At 37.8% G+C, this 21088-nt stretch overlaps 1 protein-coding gene across 5 annotated transcripts in view; it reads left to right on the forward strand.

Annotated features, from left to right (window-relative positions):
• Positions 1 to 21088, forward strand: part of NRG1 (neuregulin 1) — a 135446-nt gene that overhangs the window by 21327 nt on the left and 93031 nt on the right. For 4 of the 5 annotated variants that reach the window (XM_040417887.1, XM_040417888.1, XM_040417890.1 and 1 more), the window contains exons 2-3: positions 13883 to 14069; positions 15514 to 15623. In XM_040417887.1, the coding sequence (XP_040273821.1) occupies positions 13883 to 14069; positions 15514 to 15623 (297 nt within the window). Of the gene's footprint in view, positions 1 to 13882; positions 14070 to 15513; positions 15627 to 21088 lie in introns of all 5 variants that reach the window. The other variant, XM_040417891.1, reaches the window with a different exon arrangement.

The following is a 21088-nucleotide window of genomic DNA, read 5'->3' on the forward strand; positions in this document are numbered from 1 at the left end:
AAGTTCATGGGCCTTGCAGAAGCAAAGCTGGATACTCATTTTTTTCATGGAAGATCATTCATGCAATAACATGATCGTGGACCCATTGAAGTCAATCAACTAAACTCCATACATATATGGTGTTCGAACACAGGGCTGGTCACATGTTGATTAGTTCGGAAAAATAATCCAAAAAACCTTTATTATGTCTCAGAACATAACAAAAAAAGATTAAAAACTGAGTGCAATGAATACAACATACAAGTACATAACATGTAGTACTCACAACCTAAAAACTAGAACTGCGGAACATTTAAACAGTATTAGAAATCCTCAATCACTATTTTGTGGAAGCAGGTATATAGAACCCCTTAATCAAAATTTGGTGGAAGCAGTTATATTGCACCCCTCAATCAGTATTTTGTGGAAACAGGTATATAGAACCCCTCAATCGGTATTTTGTGGAAGCAGGTATATAGAACCCCTTAATCAATATTTGGTGGAAGCAGGAATATCGCACCCCTTAATCTGTATTTTGTGGAAGCAGGTATATCAAACCCCTTAATCAGTATTTTGTGGAAGCAGGTTTATCAAAACCCTTAATTAGTATTTTGTGGAAGCAGGTGTATCGCAGGCCTCAATCAATATTTGGTGGAAGCAGGTATATCAATTCCCTTAATCAGTATTTTGTGGAAGCAGGTATATAGAACCCCTTAATGAATATTTGGTGAAAGCAGGTATATCGCACCACTCAATCAGTATTTTCTGGAAGCAGGTATCTTGCCGGCCTCAATCAGTATTCGGTGGAAGCAGATATATAGAATCCCTTAATCAGTATTTTGTGGAAGCAGGTATATCGCACCCCTCAATCAGTATTTTGTAGAAGCAGGTATATCAAACCCCTTAATCAGTATTTTTTGGAAGCATGTATATTGCACCCCTCAATCAGTTTTTTGGGGGGCAACAGGTATATCACACCCGTTGCAAATAGTTGTTCCAATAGCACTTGTCCCTCTATATACCTGTGGTATCGCAGGAGAACCGCACACAACTGCTGCACAATACAAATGCACTATATACTTTCTATGTTAGTATATTATAGGTATATTACACCCGTCTATCAGTTTTTTTGGGGCAACAGGTATATCACACCAGTTGCAATTAGTTACTTCAATAGCGTTTGTCCCTCTGTATAGCTGCGGTGTCGCAGCAGAACCGCACACAACTGCAGCACAATACAAATGCACTATAATATACTTTCTATGTTAGAAAGTATATTATAAGTATATCACACCCCTCAGTATATCACACCTATCGATAGCACGCCTATACCAGTCCTTAAAAGGACTTTTGTGGCCCTATTAGCTAGCGTTTGGTGTCCCTAAGAGTCTGTCCCTGCTCCACAAATTAACCTCTCCCTACACTGGCAAAACACAGAATGTAAAATGGCTGCCAGATCGGGTTCTGTTATAGGGTAGGGGTGTGTCCATGTGCTGAAACGTCTCAATTGGCTTTCCTGTCCCACCTGATGTGTGTGTCATGGGTCAAAGTTGGGCGCAATGCAAAAGAATATGGTGGTGGTGGATAACACCATGGGTTCGCATGTTCGGCAAATCGCGAACGCGCAAAGTTTGCAGCGAAACGACCGCTGGGCGAACCGCAAGGCCATCTCTAGTGGTGATCAATATGCCCACTGATAATGTAGGTATTCTTTGGCTGACACTGTATATGGGGCTAATGAGGGCACTGATAATGCGCCACCATGTGGGGCAATTTATCAAGACACAGTCCTCTTAATAATTTTGTTGCATCTTCAGAGATCTGTTCACCACCACAAAGTTAAATCTAGACCAATTAGGACGCGTTATAGATTTCAATTGTAATTTGCGCCAGTACATGTTAAAGGTATTTTCCAGGAGTTCAATATTGATAGCTTATCCATAGGATTGGTCATCAATATCTGATCAGTAAGTGGTCTAAGGCCTAGACTGCAATACCAAGCACAGTTGCTATTCAACGTATAGTGATATACTTGTCACATTTAAACAGTCGATTAGTGGGGGTGTCAGGAGTTGTATCCCCACTGACCAGATATTGATGAAATCCTGAGGATAGGATATCAATATTGTGCTTCCAGAAAACCCTTTTAAATCTCTCCCTGCCCATTCCATCCATGCCCCACCCACTTTTAACAAAAAGTGGCAAGCACAGAGTAAACAGGCAAAAGCCTGCAAACTTTTGGAGCTTTGTAAAAAATGAGACTTTTTTTGCCACCACTAGATTCTGCATGAAAGCTAAAAAGCTAAAGCAAACCTGTAACACTAAAAAGGTCCAATCTGCAGGCAGCATGGTATATAGCAGGAGGAGTAATATATAGTTTAAATAGTTCCAGTACAACTTTTATTCATTTATGTCTGTGCTCTTTCTGAGCTTAGCAGTCATAATCCTGCATGACTATACATAATAGCTGTCGATCACTGATTAGGAACGCCTACTTGACTCCTAATCTCGGAATGAATAGAAAATCACTGAATAGGACCGCCCACTTGACTCCTAATCTCAGAATGAATAGAGAATCACTGAATAGGACCGCCCACTTGACTCCTAATCTCAGAATGAATAGAGAATCACTGAATAGGACCGCCCACTTGACTCCTAATCTCAGAATGAATAGAGAATCACTGAATAGGACCGCCCACTTGACTCCTAATCTCAGAATGAGTAGAGAATTACTGAATAAAATACAGTTGAAATTGTATAGTAATCTGCTCATCTCCTCCTGCTCTATAACATGCTGCCTGCTGATTGGATTATATTTTCAAAATGACAGTTTGCCATTAGAAGAAAGTGTGTTCTGTCCTTCCCACAGAGTTTCTCAGCATCGCACGGTCCTAACACAGGAGTTCAACCAGGTAATCTCGTACTTTATTTCGGGGAAACATGCAGCAGGATAAAGCTTTCTGTTTGAGAGAGATTAGTCGATCTTCCCTGTGAATGAGAACAAACCAGCCGAGAAGTGTGCTGTATGATCCTTTCAAATGTTTGTTAAGGGAGCAGAACGTCAATGATGTTATTATGACGTGAGAAAAAAAATGCAGATTTCTTTGTTCACCCTTTGATGCTAGAAAATTGTAATAAACTGGAAATGTATTCTTCCTGGAGATTAGTAGATATTGACTTTCCCCCTGAATTGTATGGTAGACTAACAGCAACTAGTATCTCCATGATAGCTTTAGGAACTGTCTTTTTACACCCTTTATTTACTGTAACAGTATGGTTTCTACAGTGTAGCAATAAGGGGATGTCTTACAATGGCCATGAACATTCTTCTTTTGTTGGTCAAACCCACCGAGAGCTTCCAACTGTGCCTCAACAGATGATGTTGGCGGAGACAAGGATCGGGCAAAATAAATATTTTTGTCCAATCCTTTTGTTCTGCCAGGAGATAACCCACCGTTAGAAGCATCTGGCAGCAGCTTTTTACACTTTCCCCATAGCATACACAGACACATTTAGCCGAGCCAAATGCAAGGTTTGAACATAGCCTTAAGGGGTCGTCCACAGAAACAGTACCACACTAGTCCATTGGCTTTGTCTGGTACTGTAGCTAGTACTGACCTGAAAGTCTTTAGTTACTTCTACACAATCTATATTGGTTCATTTTTATCATAGAAGTTAGCGTGTGACTGAAAAGGTCAATTTGTCATCAGTTTTTAATCCATTTAGATCAATTTCAAGGTGAAAGCTGCTTCAGGAAACTGAAATCCGAGCTTCACCTTTACCATTTTGTTTCGCTGCCACTAAACATACAGTATATGATGCTGATGCTGTTTATATCCATCCATGATTGACACATGGTGCATCAAAGAGCTCAGCTCATTGGAGTGGATCGGACTTGATTACGTACTGCATCATATTCTATGACTTTTGGCATAATTACACAATTAGTTTAAATATGCCACATGTATGAGGGGTCCTCAGTCTTTAGACCAATATGGCCTTTCACAACATTCGCCACAGGGTTTTTCCGTTTTCTCTGCTTGAATCCATATGGGAGTGATTTCTTAACTTCTCTGCTGTGAGTGAGAGGAACCAGTGGATAATTGACTAGTAGTGTCCGGTATACTTGGGGTTGGCTTTTCATGTGCTTTCGAGCTGTGCATATCAGGATTATTTCCAACATTGATTAAAGCCTTGTTTTAATAGGCATTTTTTAAACATCAAGCTTGGTATAATTGAGGAAAGCAACCATCACAAATCTAATAAGCATGCACTTTGAACAGTAAAAAGCTATAAAACATCATAATAAAACACATGTGTAGGTTATGTTTTCTGTTTACCAGGCGCACACAAGAGGCTTCTCAATGGCCAACTTTCTGTATAAGGCCTCATGTACATAACCATATTTTTTTTCTGCATTCGATCTGCATTTTTTGCGGAGGGGATGCGGACCCATTTATTTCAATTTGGTCACAAAAAATGTGTGCTGTCCATGGCCGTATGTCTGCATGTCTGCACATGTCCTATTCTTGTCCATTTTGTGGACAAAACTAGGCATTTCGACAGTGGGGCCCATGGAAATCTGGCTTTTGCAGACAGTAAAACGAGACCTAATATACTGTACATATATATATATATTTATACATATATATATATATATATAGATAGATAGATACAGTGTATCTCTCTCTCTAATATCTATCTTTTGCTATCTCATACCTACCTATATCTATCGTCTATCAATATATTTAAAGGGGTTTTCTCATCTCAGACAAAGGGGGCATATCGCTAGGATATGCTCCCATTGTCTTATAGGTGCTGGGACCTGCACCTATATCGGGAACGGAGCCCCGAAAGTAAAGGAGAGCGCACTGCGCATGCGCAGCCGCCCTCCATTCATTTTTTATGGGGCCGCCGAAAATAGCCGAGCTATTGCCGTCTGCCCCATAGAAATGAATGGGAGCATGGGCCGCGCATGCGCAGCACGCTCCCGTTCACTTCTATAGGAGAGGCGGGGTTTAGCGCTTAGTGGTGGACGGACCCTGGGAAATCTGGGGTCCTCCAGCCACATCGCTCCCTGCTCCGTTCTCGATATAGGTGCAGGTCCCAGCGATATGCCCCATTGTCTAAGATTGGAATACCCCTTTAAAGAAGGACTTCAGCAACGTTTTAATCTATGTCTACCTGGTTTAGTTTATGTGCCTGTCTATCATCTTGACTCCTTTTTCCACTCTTATATGCTTACCTTAATCACTGTATTTTCCATCAAGGTTCAGGCTTTGCAGAGACGCAGTGCAAAGCCAGAACGATGGGAGTCAAGTAAATGAGAGATGAGCTGGAGTAGGGTCGCTACACTTTGAATGGAGCTGTGCTTCTGGCTCCATTTAAAGTGATAGTTTCTGTGCCAAAGGCTGCAGGAAACATGTGATTGGTGGGGTGCCAGGTGTTGGACCTCCACTGATCGGATATTGATGGCCTATCCTGACGATAGACCATCAATATCAGGAACCTGGAAAACCACCATAATACTTCACTTTCTGCTAGTTGGATTATGATTTTTCTAGTTGGCCTGTATAAAGCTTAAATACTGTAACCTATCAACATTTTTGAGGGCCCTTTGGGGTTTGCAAATCAGAATGATCTAATCTAAATCCAGATGCCTACGGTACCATGTATGATATTATGATAATATGTCCATAAACATGGCTACCAATTGTTTGTCTCTCTGATAAGCTATTGGATTAGGGTGAGTAGAGTATGATTTTTATAGTATAGATGACTGGAACACATGACCATCTAGACAAATAGCATGTCAGTGATGTAGCATGATCGGTGTTCACTTTTCCCTGAAAGTCCAGCCTAATGTACAATAAGTTAAAATATAAAATATATATAAATGTATGGAATATATGAAAACAGTTGTTTTCGGTCATCCCATTAAATGTGGCTTATAATCATCCCATGTCATCTTTTTATATTCTCAATGACCTGTCTTAGACTCATGCTGCAGAACAACACTGCCACTTTGTGGATGAAAGCTCTATGCCTTAACTCCACTGTTTTTCCATGCAAGTCATATAACAGTGGCTTGTAATAGATAAGAAATAAATCAATTTTAAAGAATAAAGTAAAATGTGAAATTGTGGGATTTCTAAAAAACATGAAATTCATTGGTGCAGTAATTTGGTTGAAATGCAACACTGTGTTTGGCAGCGTGGATGGCTATTTACAAATGGAAAGTGAAGGTTGGTAGCAAAAAGTAGTCACTGATGAATAGGATTTGAATATGAAGCAACATTTTGATGGGAGGACACAATGTCAAAATAATGATAATTACTGCTTTCCTTCGGTAGATAAAAAAATATTTTGTTGCTTTTGATTCTATGATACAGGGTGTAAGCAATATTTTTTACATTCTTGTGTTTTAAAGGATTCAAACCTTGGCTTTCTTTTACCTGAGTATTGTGTCTGCCCGTTTTGTCTTTCATTCCTATTGTTATTATTATTATTGTTGTTATTATTATATTTTTAAAGGGGTTGTCTGGGATTTCTATTTTGATGGTCTATCTTGAACAACCCCTTTAAGTGCTTTGTATCAAGAAGGGAGAATATACATGTAACTGTAAAGCTGGGCACACACATTTCACTCATGTTGGGTGGATCTGCTGATTTCAGAAGACCTGGCCAGCCATCTAATACAGTACATGGACAAAAGTATTAGGCCATCTACACATTCCACCTACTGTATATGAGAGCTTTTATATCATCCCATTGTAAATCCATAGCATTAGTATGGAGTTGGTCTCCCCTTTGGAGCTAAAACTACTTCCACTCTTCTGGGAAGGCTTTCTATAGTTCTGGATTCTGGAGTGTGTCTGTGGGAATTGTTGTCCTTTCATCCAGAAGAGCATTTTTGAGGCCAGGCACTGATGTTGGGTTAGATGGCCTGTCTCACAGTCTCCATTCTAGTTCATCCCAAAGGTTTTTGATGGGGTTGAGGCCCGGGCTCTATGCAGGTCAGTTAAGTTCTTACAGACTAAACTCACCCAGCCATGCCTTTATTGACATTGCTTTGTGCACTGGGGCACAGTCATGTTGGAACAGAAAAGGGCCGTCCTCAAACTGTTCCCACAAAGTTGGGATCATACAATTGACCAAAATGTCTTATTGGCTTATTTCCATCTTCTTATTGAGAACACATGCACACTCTATTGAGAAAACATACATGTTTATGGGTGAGTCTGGAGGAATAGCTCTTGGCCATAAAGGTGGATGGCCACTTTAAGTCTTCTATTCACATTTCAAAACCAATTAATCAATGCAACGTCCAATCTATCATGTGCTATTTATAATACTGGTGTCTATCCCTGTCCAAGAAGGATATATAGTACAAGGTATGTAGCTAAATAGGTTTAAAAAAGACATATGTCCATCAAGTTTAGCCTTTGTTGCTGAATTATACAACATTCATTCTTAGATTAATTAGAACCATAAATGCCATTTGCTGTGAGATAAGTATCTAGTCTTTTTTAAATGGTGACATAGTATCTGCCATTACTACTTCTTGGGACCAGGCATTCCACACATTGACTGCTCTAACTGCAAAGAATCCTTTCTTGTACTGATGTTTGATTTGCCTTTTCTCCACATGCAAAAAATGTCCCTGCTCCTTTGTAAAGTCCTTGGAATGATCATATGCAAGCCCTTTGTACTGATTATACATGTATTTGTACATCTAAATGAGATCACCTCTGCAATGTCCTCCAAACTGAACAAGCCCAATTTTTAAACCTCTCATTATAAGAAATGCCTTCCATCCTATTTGGTAATTTAGTAATCTGCCTCTGAACTCTTTTTAGCTCTCCTATATACTTTACACCATGTGAAGCCCAAAACTGAATCCCATATTCGGCATGTGGCCTTTTATTTCTCTTTTTATGCACCCTAAAATCTTATTTGATTTTGCAGCTGCTGCCTGACATTGAGTACTACTGCTTGTAACCAGAGTACCCAAGTCCTTCTCTTGTTCTGTTGTCCCCAGTCTTATTCCATTCAATGTATATGCATCCATGTGATTGCTGTGGCCTACGTGCATTAATTTACCTTTATCAACATTAAAATTCTTCTGCTGCATTCTTGCCCATGCTGCCATCTTATCTAGATCGTTCTGTAATATTCGGGGGCAGACTGAGAACTTAAATTGGCCCTGGAAAAAAATAAAAGTGGACCCATGTTGCAGGAGGGTCCTAATTGACAGAAGGTAGGATCCACACAAGTAGGCAGGGCCAACAATACCATATTGCAACACAAAATACTGCCCCAGCAGAACCGACTACCACATTTCAGCACAATATCCTGCCCCAGCAGAACCAACTACAACATTTCAGCACAATATCCTGTCCCAGCAGAGCCAAATACCACAGTGCTGCACAAAATAATGCCTCAGTAGTACAAAGTACCTTGAAGAATTTGCCCCACTGTGGTAGCCAGTGCTAGCTGCCACGTTCTGTTCTCCTACTTCAGTTGCCTCAGGATGGCAAAACTGTTGGAGTCCGGAAAGCACAAATACATGAGCTCTTGAAGCTTTTAGAATTAATTAACTGTGGGACCATCAGACCATTACTTCGATTGCAGTCGTGAGGAAGTCTCAGGCTGCTCCATGGGCATCGGCCCACCAGTTCCATGGCCAGCCTGTCGCTGGTAATATTTGACACAGAGGCACCAAAAACAGTTTTGGCCTCTACCTCTGAACATACTATGGCTACCCCGTGCAGCATGGACTAAGCATATGCCCTAGAAAATATGCATATGCTATTTATTTAATTTAAAAAAAGCCTGTCCTGGTGATAAATTTCATCAACCACTGAAGTAATCAAAGAAACCATTCATGCATTTAACAGAGAATATTTGTTTCTAGTCGTGGGTCCAATACTAGTAATGGATAGTTATTGTAGTTGCATTATTGTAAATTTTACAGACAGTAGAATATCTATGTAGTTTTGAAGGGGAATTTGTATATTTGCCATATGTATTTTTAACTGAAATCAAAAAGAACTATTGATGAGTAATATTATAAAAGACGCAATATATCATGTGTGATTGTATACAGATTTCACCCTATAAATCACATCACTGTCATTGTGTAAATATGCATTTGTCATCTGTGAGTGATATATAGCTAGCGTAGAATAAATTCAGAGATGCTCTGAGCTAGCTGGAAGCGCTAAGAAGACTCTTGAAGGCCTAATCTGGCTTCCAGGTTTTTGAAGATAAAGAAGATTTTTTATTTTTTATTTGTCATCCTAGCAAATGTAGTTGCAAAAGTAGGACATCAAATGAAAAGTAGCTGAGCTTTAGTAATATATCATCTGTGCCTCCATTTAATACAAGCAGAGAATCAATACCTCTAAACACTTACCCTTTTATCTAGGGCAAGCATCCAGGAAGATCATTTTAATTGATTTAGGACACTGATCTTAATAAAGAAAACACGCAAGAAACCAATAAGCCATTACTTCCTTATTTACCATCCAAGCGGGTAGCAGTGCACACAAGGCATCTAAAACCATTTTCCTGCTAATGATTAATAAACACGACTTTTTTTGTCTGTGTTATGTCTGAGATAACTTGGGGAGGGGGCCTCTCAGGAAAAGAGTGAAAAGAATGTGGAAGATAAGTAATCATTATACAATACTACCAACAAAAGTTTTGTGTAGTATCGTGCATTCAGTCATACTTAGGAGGTCACAAGGGCAGGAGATGACCTGTGCAGCAACAGTCTGGACTGGAAGATGGTAGATATTAGAAAGGGACATTGCCAGACATGAAGCAATTTCCGAACTGGCAGCACATCAACATTGAATTATTGTGCTGAACAAAAAAAAAATTATCTAGATTAATATTTTTCTTTAAATGTGATTTTTAATTAAAGCTGCATTCCTTTCACAGACTTTTGTATGTACTTGTTCATAATTGCTCACTCTGTCTGGACTGTCTTGTTAGTGCATGCAGCTATTTCACTTGAAGGTTAAATGAGTTTTCAGGGTCTTTAATATTGATGACCAGTCTTTAGAGAAGGTCATTAATATCTGATCCGTGGGGGTCCGACACCTGACATCTCCCGCCAATCAGCTGTTTGTCAAGGCCGCGGTGCTCCATTGGATGGCGACTGTGCTTGGTATTGCAGCTCAGCCACATTCACTTGAAAGTTTAGATCATGTGACTGATGAACCTCACTGGTCCAGGAAGAGGCTGCGGCGCTCACCACGGCACCTTCAATCGGCTGATCAGCAGGGGTGTCGGGAGTCAGACCCCCCACCAATCTGATATTGGTGACCTTGCCCGAGAATAGGTCAGCAATATTAAACTCTTTTAAGGGTTTGTCCAGTTTCCCATATGAATGACAAATTTTCGGATCAGCTGGGGCCCCTCTCACTGCAACCCTGCCAATCAGCTGTTTGAAGACAATGCGGCACTCGTAGAAATCTCATCCATCAACATCGACAGGACTTTCTTTTCAATCCTGGATAACGGAAACCAGACGGATCGTTCTGCTTTCCCATAGACCTCTATTATGATGGATCAAAACAGAATGCCTCTTAAGGTTTCCGTTTGGAATTCCGTCTTACAAATGGTGTTATTTTCCATTATAACCATGTTCTAATGGAAAACAATGACAAAATTCATAACGCTGATGTGAACCCGCCCTTTCCAGTACTGTTTTCTGCTGCAGGTTTTCTGTATGGAAATCTGGAAGAAAAATCTACAGCTATTCTGGTAAATGTGGACGTACCCTCACTCTTTATATTGCTACTGTGTGTCAGCTGTGTTTAGGTGTCAGGGTGACATACTGTAGATCCTATTAGAAAATATAGCTATAGTCCAGACATCCTATGTACAGTGAGTGACTGTCACACCAGATCTACGCTTTTTATGTAGCTAGTATTGTTAGGTTGTCTCACGCAAACCAGGAGGACTGACAATGACTTTTCAGCGCCTGCAGCACAGCATGGAAACAAGTCCTGCTTTGCACAAATGTAGTTAAAAGCATGAACGTAGTCAAAAGAAAGAGACAGCTGCTTTAGAGTACTTTTTTGCAAGAGAATTTTTGATGAAAAACATAATATGCTTAATTTTACCCTAGTGATTGTCAAGGATTTTGCATTTTTCTCATAGAATATGCTGTTTAATATCATGTGCTCGGAGCCTTGAAATCTCTATGTAGGTCCCTATAAAGAATAATTTGCGATATTTGAACTAATCCCCCACCATTGAATGTATGTCTGTTAAATACTGAAGGAAATACCTTTCCTTTACCCCTAGATGGTTCTTTTTCATACCTGCGTCTCTATTACATTTTCAAGTATGCTTATATTTGTCATTTACCACATTGCTTCCTTCATCATACTAGGTCAAGTAACATATGCCTTACCTGAAATACCATGTCTAACCATGTGGTGTGCTAGTGAGCTATGCCGATTTAGCATTTGCGTTATCGCAACATAGTTCAGAAGGACTCAGATGTTGAAGGTGGTATAAGGTTTGATAGTTCAAGTGACTCCAAATGTTAACCTTTTGTTAAGTGATAAATCATGGAAAAACTGAAATATGAGATCTCAAAATATAAAGCTTTATATAGATGGTTTAATTTGGTGAATACCAAATTTGGTGAATACCAAATTTTTCATGGTGTAATATTAGGTGAATTAGGCAGAGCTAAACCAGTTTTTTTAATTTTTTTATTTGCATTGTAGCAGCATATTCTGTTGTCTTATGGAGCCAAGGTTTTATGAAATCACCGTAAACACTATCTAGAAAACCTTAAATATCTCAGAAATTAAAGGGAACCTGTTATCTATGAAGATCATGACTTAGGCACAGGCCAAAGATTTATCTCTAATGCTCTTCTGTGTTTTAGAGAAAACATATGGGGGAATTTATCATGAGGGGAATATTTGAAGTCAGTATTGCTTAAGTCTGCGTTGGTTAATGTCTGCTCTAAATGTATTAAATGTGGCACTTTGTTTGATAAATTTGGAGCATCTTTAAACCTAATACTTCTGTCTAGAAATGTTACCCCAGTTTTTTAATACCCCACACCCTACTGGAGTGAGTTTGTGACTTTTTTTTGCAACTTTGGGGAATCTGGAGTGAAGCTGAATAACATAGCTAACCACACCCACTTTCCCACCTACCTTTCAAAGCTAGTAGTGTAAGATGCAAAAAGTCACAAAATGTTTGTGAAAGTGATTCTAAAAAGTCACAAAAGACCTCTATTGCCATTTTTTGAAGTAAGTGCAGTGCTTGATAAATTTACCCCATAGCCTTAACACTGGATCAAAATGCACTTTCGAGTTGAATGTAGCTGATCGTGATTACTTGATCTATCTTTAAGTCATGCTACCTGTAGTTAGGGCAGGATGATCGTGGTAACAGGTTCCCTTTATACCTTTTATATGTACTTTAGCTATATTTACACTATCCCCGTACACATTTAAGGTAGTACTACAGTACAGTACTAGTACTAGAAGGTTTTTTTCTTTTCTTTTTGATAATCCTACATGGATGAAATTCCTTTCTGTAATTAGGGCGTAACTTTTTAGAATAAGAAAGTGACAATAATAATTCCATTGACTGTATTATAGAATCTAGCAATAGTTCCTCAGGGCATGTACACATACCCCACCTAATAGTTTTAGTTCCCATAATATATATATATATATTTATCTGTCTTATATCTATCTATCTATCTATCTATCTATCTACTATTTAATCCATTAACTATCAGTTATCAATTTTATAATCTATCTATCTATCTATCTATCTATCTATCTATCTATCTATCTATCTATCTATCTACATCTATCTACTATCTATCTACATCTATCTACTATCTATCTATCTATCTATCTTCTATTTATCTCATATCTATCTATCTATCTATCTCATATCTATCTATCTATCTCATATCTATCTATCTATCTATCTATCTATCTATCTATCTATCTATCTATCTATCTATCCATCTATCTATCATGCATTAATATCACACACAATTTACTGCAAGCAGAATACTTGCTTTATTAAACCCTCTTTTCCCCTGAGACAGCACTTCCTTACAAGAATATGAATCAGTTTGAATTAGTAAGGTTTATGACTAAGACTTTTTTTTATCTCCTGTCTGTCTCTGAACTAAGCAGATCACAACAAGCTGTGGCTGTCTTCATTCTTTCTCCTTTAATTCAAATAGCTAATAGAATAACACCAATTTAGAGTATTACAGACTGCAGATGTAAAACAAAACGGCTCTGTGATAACATAAGGCACAGATAAGTCATTATGGGAGGTCTATGAACTATGTCTAATAAGGGAACACAAACAGTAGATATTCACAAGGCCCTTTCAAGTAATATTACCATAGGATTATTGTAGGATTATTTATTTCATAGCAAAATGCCTTTTTCACTCGTGCAAATGTTAAATGGGACTTAACGTTGAATTTTATGTTTAAGAATTGAGGCACGTGTAGAATTTGCCTAAATCCAGCTGGCTGCTTTTAATCTTGACACCCAAAGCAGCAGTGTTACAGTATAGTGCTGAATTTTGGCATGAAAAGCTTTTCCCCAGGAATATAACCTCAGGTTTTATTGTCTTTCATGAGACTTACATCAGAACAAAGTAAGCTCAGACAATCTGGGCCTTGTGCATAATCAAGCTGTTTGTAAAATACCCGACGTGACCACTCGTGTTGGCTATAGCGGCATCTGGTGAGAGATTCAACTGTAGGTTGTACTTTTCTCTTAAAATACAGTAGATTTTTCATCTATAGTCTCATTTATGCTTTGGTGTCATGGTTAACTCATCACTGTTCAAGATATTCATTAAGTTTTTTTTTTCTCCACAGCTGCACCACCGAAACTAAAGGAGATGGAAAATAAAAAAGTAAAAGTGGGTAGTAAATTGACTCTTAAGTGTGAAGTTGAGTCAGAACAGCCCAATCTGAAATTTAAGTGGTTCAAAGAAGATAAAGAAATTGGGGGGAAAAATAAAGGAGACACCAAACCAACCAACATCAAAATACGGAAGAAAAAGTAAGTTTCTCTTTGGTACATTGATATACATAGTTAGCAGAGTCTACTGTACTGCCCAGTGTTGGCACAGAATAGAGTGATAATGAAGTGAGGTGGATAAGTGCTAAGTAATGTAGGGTAAAATCACATTCTGTAGAGATAATTTACTAGGCATACAATTTACCTTTGTAAGGCATAGATATTGTTAACCCTTGATATTGCTGTAAGATGATACTGTGTTCAGGGTAAAACCCACAAGTCTATAAGTAGGACAATTTCTGACAGCAATGGAATCAGACCACAATGGGGTCTACAAGGTTTAGCAGAAGACCCATCCCATCTGAGCCTGAAAAGTGAAGAAGATAATTTGCTTTGGATGTTATTACTATTTGGGTTATGTCATATTGCAGAAATCCATTTAATGCCCAGTAATAACTGGAGAGCTAAAGTGGAACTGTTCAGCTGAAGGGCAGAAGGTCCGGATCATTTCCTTTAGTTGGTCAAATGCTCTTTAGTCTGATACTGATTGTTTGCACCTTTCTAATCTGAATTTGTTCATAATTGCAGACTCACTTTGGTAAAGGTGGCCATACACATTAGTGTAAAGTTGATCAAAATGGACAATTTTAACCAAAATGAATGTTTGTCGGTTGAAATATAACAACAAACAGTTGCTTTAACTGACTGATGATAGACCATTATTGTCTGAAAATAAGTTGGCCATGTATAATATTTTCATCTGGTAGTCAGGCAAAAATTATTTAATTCAAAGAAAGAACATTCCCAGAAAGGGAATTTTTCCACCACCCTGTTTCATTGAATATGTATGACCAGATTGATTAACTGTAGTGGCCAACATGGACTAAAATGTGTGTGGCCATGACTACAAAATGAGTGTGCACCAGATGATTTCTTGTTCAACTGCTGTTTAATCATGAACAAACTTCTGTCTAATGTGTATGGTCAGCTTTATATTTTACAAAGGCAACCACCAAAATGGCCTACTCTAATGTTGCACATGGAAAGACAAATGACATGGTGAACTCCAGTGATACTGAAAGCCATTGAGAATACTTCACAGGACATTTGAATTACATGTTTGATAAACAGTTGTTGGTTATTGGTGGCCTGTAGAGTTGTAGAATTTTTGGAGGCTATGTGTAATTGTCTGTTATATGAGATTATAGTAATTTAGAACACACTAAAATATATCTTATGGTAGGCTCTTGTTTTTACAATTCTACAGACCATATACAACATGAGATTGGTTGTTCACTATGAGCATGAAGTAAAGTACTAGTAATGTTTCCCACCGCAAACAATGACATCAAAGCTATTATTTTGTTAGCAAGGGCTAAAAAAGAAAAAAAATAATGTTTCCCACATTTACCAGATATTATTTAATTTATGTTGTAGTAGATGTTTCATGAGGCTATTACTTAATGCAATATTGTTGATTCCTTAGAAAGTCTTCTGAACTCCAAATTCCACAAACAACAAAAGATGATGCTGGAGAATATAAATGCACTGTGTCAAACCAACTGGGGAACGACACCAAGAGAGTGAATGTTACAATACGTAAGGAACTTTCTACACTTATTTTATTAAGACTTATTCATAATTTATTAAGATAATCATTCAGCTAATGAGTGGGGGCTTTGGTGGTTTGGAGCTTAACTAATTCAACTTATAGCCCAATAATGTTTAGGTCCCAAAAAAACTTTTGAAAAAGCCCTTCTTTGCAGTTTTAAATGGTAGCCATGAAGCCTGCAAGAATTTTTGCCATTGAGAACTTGTTCTATACATAATTCATGATAGATAGTTAGTTTAAAAAATGTTTTTGACACGTTATCTTTAGTTGTCACTTCCATAGGTTTTCCAGTACAGCTCTGGTTAGCAAGTGTCTCATTAACAGACCATTATATACTTAATAATTAAACTTACTCCTATCAGTGCCGCCCTTCCACACCTAAAAATGCATTGAATTTTTCTAGTATTTCAATAGTATAGCCCATTTTCATTCAAATTCATAATTGAGTGGTTCTCCAGTTGACTATCATGACCTCAGCATATCAACTATGTAGCTCATGTTTGTATTAGTGTAGTGTACATGCTTGTAGTGAAATATTTCCTATGTTTAATCATTTAGATTTATGTGTTGTACAAGTGAAAACATTCCCCTATAATTGAATTACGCATGAACTATGAAAACCACCACAGGTCACATCACATCTGGGGATCTACATTATATCAGAGTCAAACACTGCTGGATCAAAAGAGGTTCTAAAGTGAAACCCAAACTGCTGTATAACCAGTCAGTAAATCTGCACCATGCTACAGTAATAGGTACATGAAACATTAAGTCATTCACACTTTAGAGAAGTGATCAAAGTCCCTTGTGGTGGAATGGCTTTTGAATTATATTCATTTATGTGAAGTGTGTTTCACATAGCTTCTTACATTCACCACATTCCTGTAAGGTCAAAGAAACAGAAACTTGTTTTACATCATGAATAATATGTAGGCAGTTAACCTTACGCATTACATATATTTTTTTTACCAACTGTTGACATTAAACACATGCAGGACCTTTTATTTAATAGGACATCTAACTTAATGTGTCCTCCTTACTTCTTCTGTATTGTGCAATATATAATTTAAATTTGGATTTGGTCTAGTCCAAATATTTTACAGGTTCTCAAAATAAATATAATCATATTATGTAGGTTTTAACTAACTGCTGGTAAAATACATACTCCTACTTCCTATAATTAGATGTTAACAATATATGAATTATAAACTAGCAAGCCTGTAAAGATTACACCTAACCAGTGCAGCCTGGAAGCTACTGGTGACAACACTCCTCTCTACTCCCCCATACAGAAAATACTCACTAATTGTGGATTCCCCTTTGAAACTAAGATTATCTCTGTAAGGCTACATTTCCACAGAGTAGCCACAATATGGTGGCCACAACCTTGACATCTCATGGTTTTCCTTCAAATTTGTGCTGCTATTGGCTGCCATGGGTGGTTAGGGTTGTGTCAGCCCCATAAAGGCCGCCATGTGGAAGCCCATCCTCTCTGAGAAACATTTTGAAGGGTGTAAAATGCTAATGTGAACTCTTGTTATCTTACCCCAGTCACCCATGCGCTTTTTAAAACGCAGAAGGTGCATATCAGAATTGAGAGCATTGAGCTGAGTTCCTCGCATTAAAAGGGTTATCCCACAAAAAGTTACTTGTCACCTATTCAACAGAAATTCTGATAAATAATGGATTGCACAGGGTCCAACTGATGGTTTCCACTGTGATCCAGAGAACAAGGGGTCCCCAAGTCCCCTATGCGAATGGAGTGTTAGTGTTATTTTTGTCAGCTCCATAATTTGTGTAGGATATTCCCTTTGACTGACATCACCAGCCATTTTTGTGATGTCACAGATCCTTGCACAAAGACCAGTCAGACTGACATTACACACAGTTTAACCTAGAGATTTATATAAAGTACTGAATACACAGTATGTAGTCATCACATTTTTATATATTGTTATAGTAAACAACTGGCACCATAGTACAGTAGATGTAATGGACATAATTTTAATGCTGTACAATTGTGCAAGTATATTGAAAATTACTACATGCTTAATTACTATATTATAAACTGTATACATGGCTGAAAGTGTAAAGTACCTTCCATTTTAGGACATAGGCCTAATATATAGATTTTTGCATAACACCAGTAATACAAATACTTTTGCTCTTCTAATAGTTTTTCAACCACTGCATGGGAATTCATGTTGGCTACATGTCCCTTTGCTGCACTGACATGAATTTGTGTTGGCAGTTTGTGAAGTCGTGACTCCCATAGTAACTAGAAAAATTTGTTTTTGATCACTAAAATCCCTATGCACAGTGATTAATTTGAGTGGTTAAAGGGATACATGGTAAATGTCGTTATGCAAAAATGGTAATCCACTCCTACACCCAAGCAATAAAAAAAAGCACCTATGTGTGTTAATAACGATGCAAATTTTACTGCATGCGGGTGCCTTGCACCCATATACAGGGGGGCATATAGGCTTTTGAATACAATAAGTTCTCAATTTAAAACTACCGTAGTTGTTCAGTAACATAAAACTATAAATTGTCCAAACATGAAATAATTCAATGATAGTCATTTACAGTTGTAAATGTTACTAAGTAACTCTTCAAAAAAATGTTAGAATTGCGTGGAAGCAGTAGAGTTCATCACCAGCCAGAACCCACTAGTCTCCAAAATAAATCATGTGCAGCATGTAAAATGTACTTGTGACTTTTATGGGACTCTACTGTATCTCTGAATGCCTCTGATCTCAATCTGAGGCTTTTAGAGGCTTTTTCTGCTGGATTCTTTATGGATTGCTACAGAGGAACCATACAACGGTAAATGGAATGCCTACGACTCAGTAGTACAGCAGGTCTCCATGTGTCTCCGTACAGCTCCCATGCACATATCACTCTGGTGTGAATATCCTTAAATTTGGTAGAAAGCAAAAACTGAAAAACTATCGTCCTTCTAATCTGCACTTTTTAAAGTTCCTTTAGTTAAAGTAAAATTGATGAACACCCAAACAAAAAATGATCAAAAATAATTTATAGCAAATCAAATTGTCACATGACCTTCAGCTCAGTTTCTTTCATCTTATTATGTATCTCCTTCTTTTCCTTTTCATAAATGTGCAATATCTAATACAGTTCACTGAGGCTGCGCATCATTACCACATAGAGCTTTTATTGATTTGTCTTCCGGTGTGATTCAGAAACTAGCAGAAGATAGACAAAGTCATTTTTCTTTGGCTTACCAAATTGACCCGAGAAAATCTACTGATAAATTGGACTTCAGTCTTCTATAGGAATTAAAATAACACACTATTACTAAAATATAAACGTAATAGATCAGATGATTTTATAATATAACTGTATATACACTTAAAATAAATACTGCACACATTTTTTTTCATTAATTACATAGTACGGTTGAAAAAAAAGATATAAGTGCATCAAGTTCAACCAACATATAGTTGGGAATTTCAATGAAGGGAAGGGGAGTGAGAAAACAATATTCTACAGATCTACATAAACATTCATTATATTATAGTGAGATAGATAAGAAAAGGGACGAAGCAGCACCATATAGGAATGGTGTCATAAGACACTGACTATGTGTCACAATAATAGAAAAAGCAGAAAAGCAGCACTCAAACTCAGCAGAAGATGAAAAAAGTAAGGTCCTTTATTCAACTATACATGTGTGCAACACTTTAGCTAATCTGTGTCAAGTGATTTTCAAGCTTCGGGCTTAAAAATGGCTCAATTGAGTTGAGATGAAATCATGTATGGGTGAATAAAACACCTTACTTTTTTCATCTTCTGCTGAGTTTGAGTCTTGCTTTTTATTTTTCTAGACAGACAAACAGATAGGTTGATAGCTTGGTTAGAATATCCCCACATATTATATTAGAAGTTTCAGTCGTCTGAACTGAAGTTGCCATCTCTTGGGTCCTATAGCGGTTTTATTAACATGCCAGTGCATGTTGTTTTAACTGGACTGAATTATCCTGGCATTCTTACATTTCCGTGCTGGTCAAATGGATCGGCGCTACATATAGTGCTACATATAGACCAAATGATCATTTCTGCATTGATCATGTTACTGTTAAATCATTGACTGTTTTTGTCCACTTTGTCTACGTTACTATGTATTCTCAGATGCCTTGTTTGTCATTTGAAGAGTAGGACATTGTGTTAAATTTGGACTTGCATCGTATTTTTCTGTTGCCTATTTGTTCTCAACAGAGAATGATGAGCACCCATGAGTAAAAACTTCATTGGAGAGGTTAGTCATTCACATCTCAGGACCTTATTTCAAGAACATAAAATGCCACTCATCACTACTCTTTAGTACAAAATACATGGCTTTCAGCTAATGAAATACTACATAAGGCCATTCATGTTTGCTATTATCTATCTGAAGATGTAAATTAGATGCAAAAATCAAACATGTTTGGGGAAGGAAAGTGAATACTCAGCAATTTTTGCAACACCAGCTAATGTATAAACCTTACATTCTAAAAATTTTTTAAGGGGTTTTCTGTGTTCAGAATCCTGAAGATAGTATCATATAGTTGGGATACTGACTCTCTGTTTGAAGGTGCCATGGTGCTCATGCAAATCCTATGACTTCTCCTTTATTTACATCTGTCCATCCATGTGCATGCTTAGGAGTGGTAGTGCAGGATATTGCAGCTTCATTCTAGTGAATAGTGATGAGCGGCAGGGGCAATATTCGAATTCGCGATATTTCGCGAATATTCGGGCGAATATTCGCCATATATTCGAGAATTCGCGAATTCATGATCTCCTGGTATTATTTTCTTGATTGCGAAAATTCGCATGAACTGGTATTTAAAACAAAATCGAATATTCGCGATTACGAATATATTTTGCGATATTCTAAATATTCGCAATTAAAATTCGCAATTCGAATATTCGTGATCAACACTACTAGTGAATAGGACCAAGCTGCATTACCCTGAAACGGCGCTACAAAGTAGACGGTATGCAGTACTCGCACATGCACTGTGCCACCTTCAAACATCTGGTCAGCGTTGGAGTCCAGTCATCAGCCATTATCCTGTATGTTTATAAATGGATATGAAGTACATTTCAGTTTGTGGGATGAAGGATATACTGTTGAATGATGGGAGTTCTGAGGAATGGAGAAGATTTAGATTAGGGAATGTGATAGGTCACCCTAAAAAAGATGCTAGGCTGTGCCCAAAACTGTGGTGTTTGGGAGATAACCTTTTTATCTCGGGTGAGCACTTTCTAGAAAACTGATGCAGCTCAAGAGAAGTCTTGGAGACCTGAACAGGGGGTTCAGATTATGAAGGAGATTAGTCATAAATCATTGGCAGAGCGCAATTAGGGTGGCTGAAAGAGATGAGGCCAGGATGTTATGGGTTTAGAAGACAATTTCCATATACTAGAAGCTTATTTCTAT

This window comes from Bufo bufo, chromosome 2, assembly GCF_905171765.1.
Source record: "Bufo bufo chromosome 2, aBufBuf1.1, whole genome shotgun sequence".
NCBI classification, from domain to species: domain Eukaryota; kingdom Metazoa; phylum Chordata; class Amphibia; order Anura; family Bufonidae; genus Bufo; species Bufo bufo.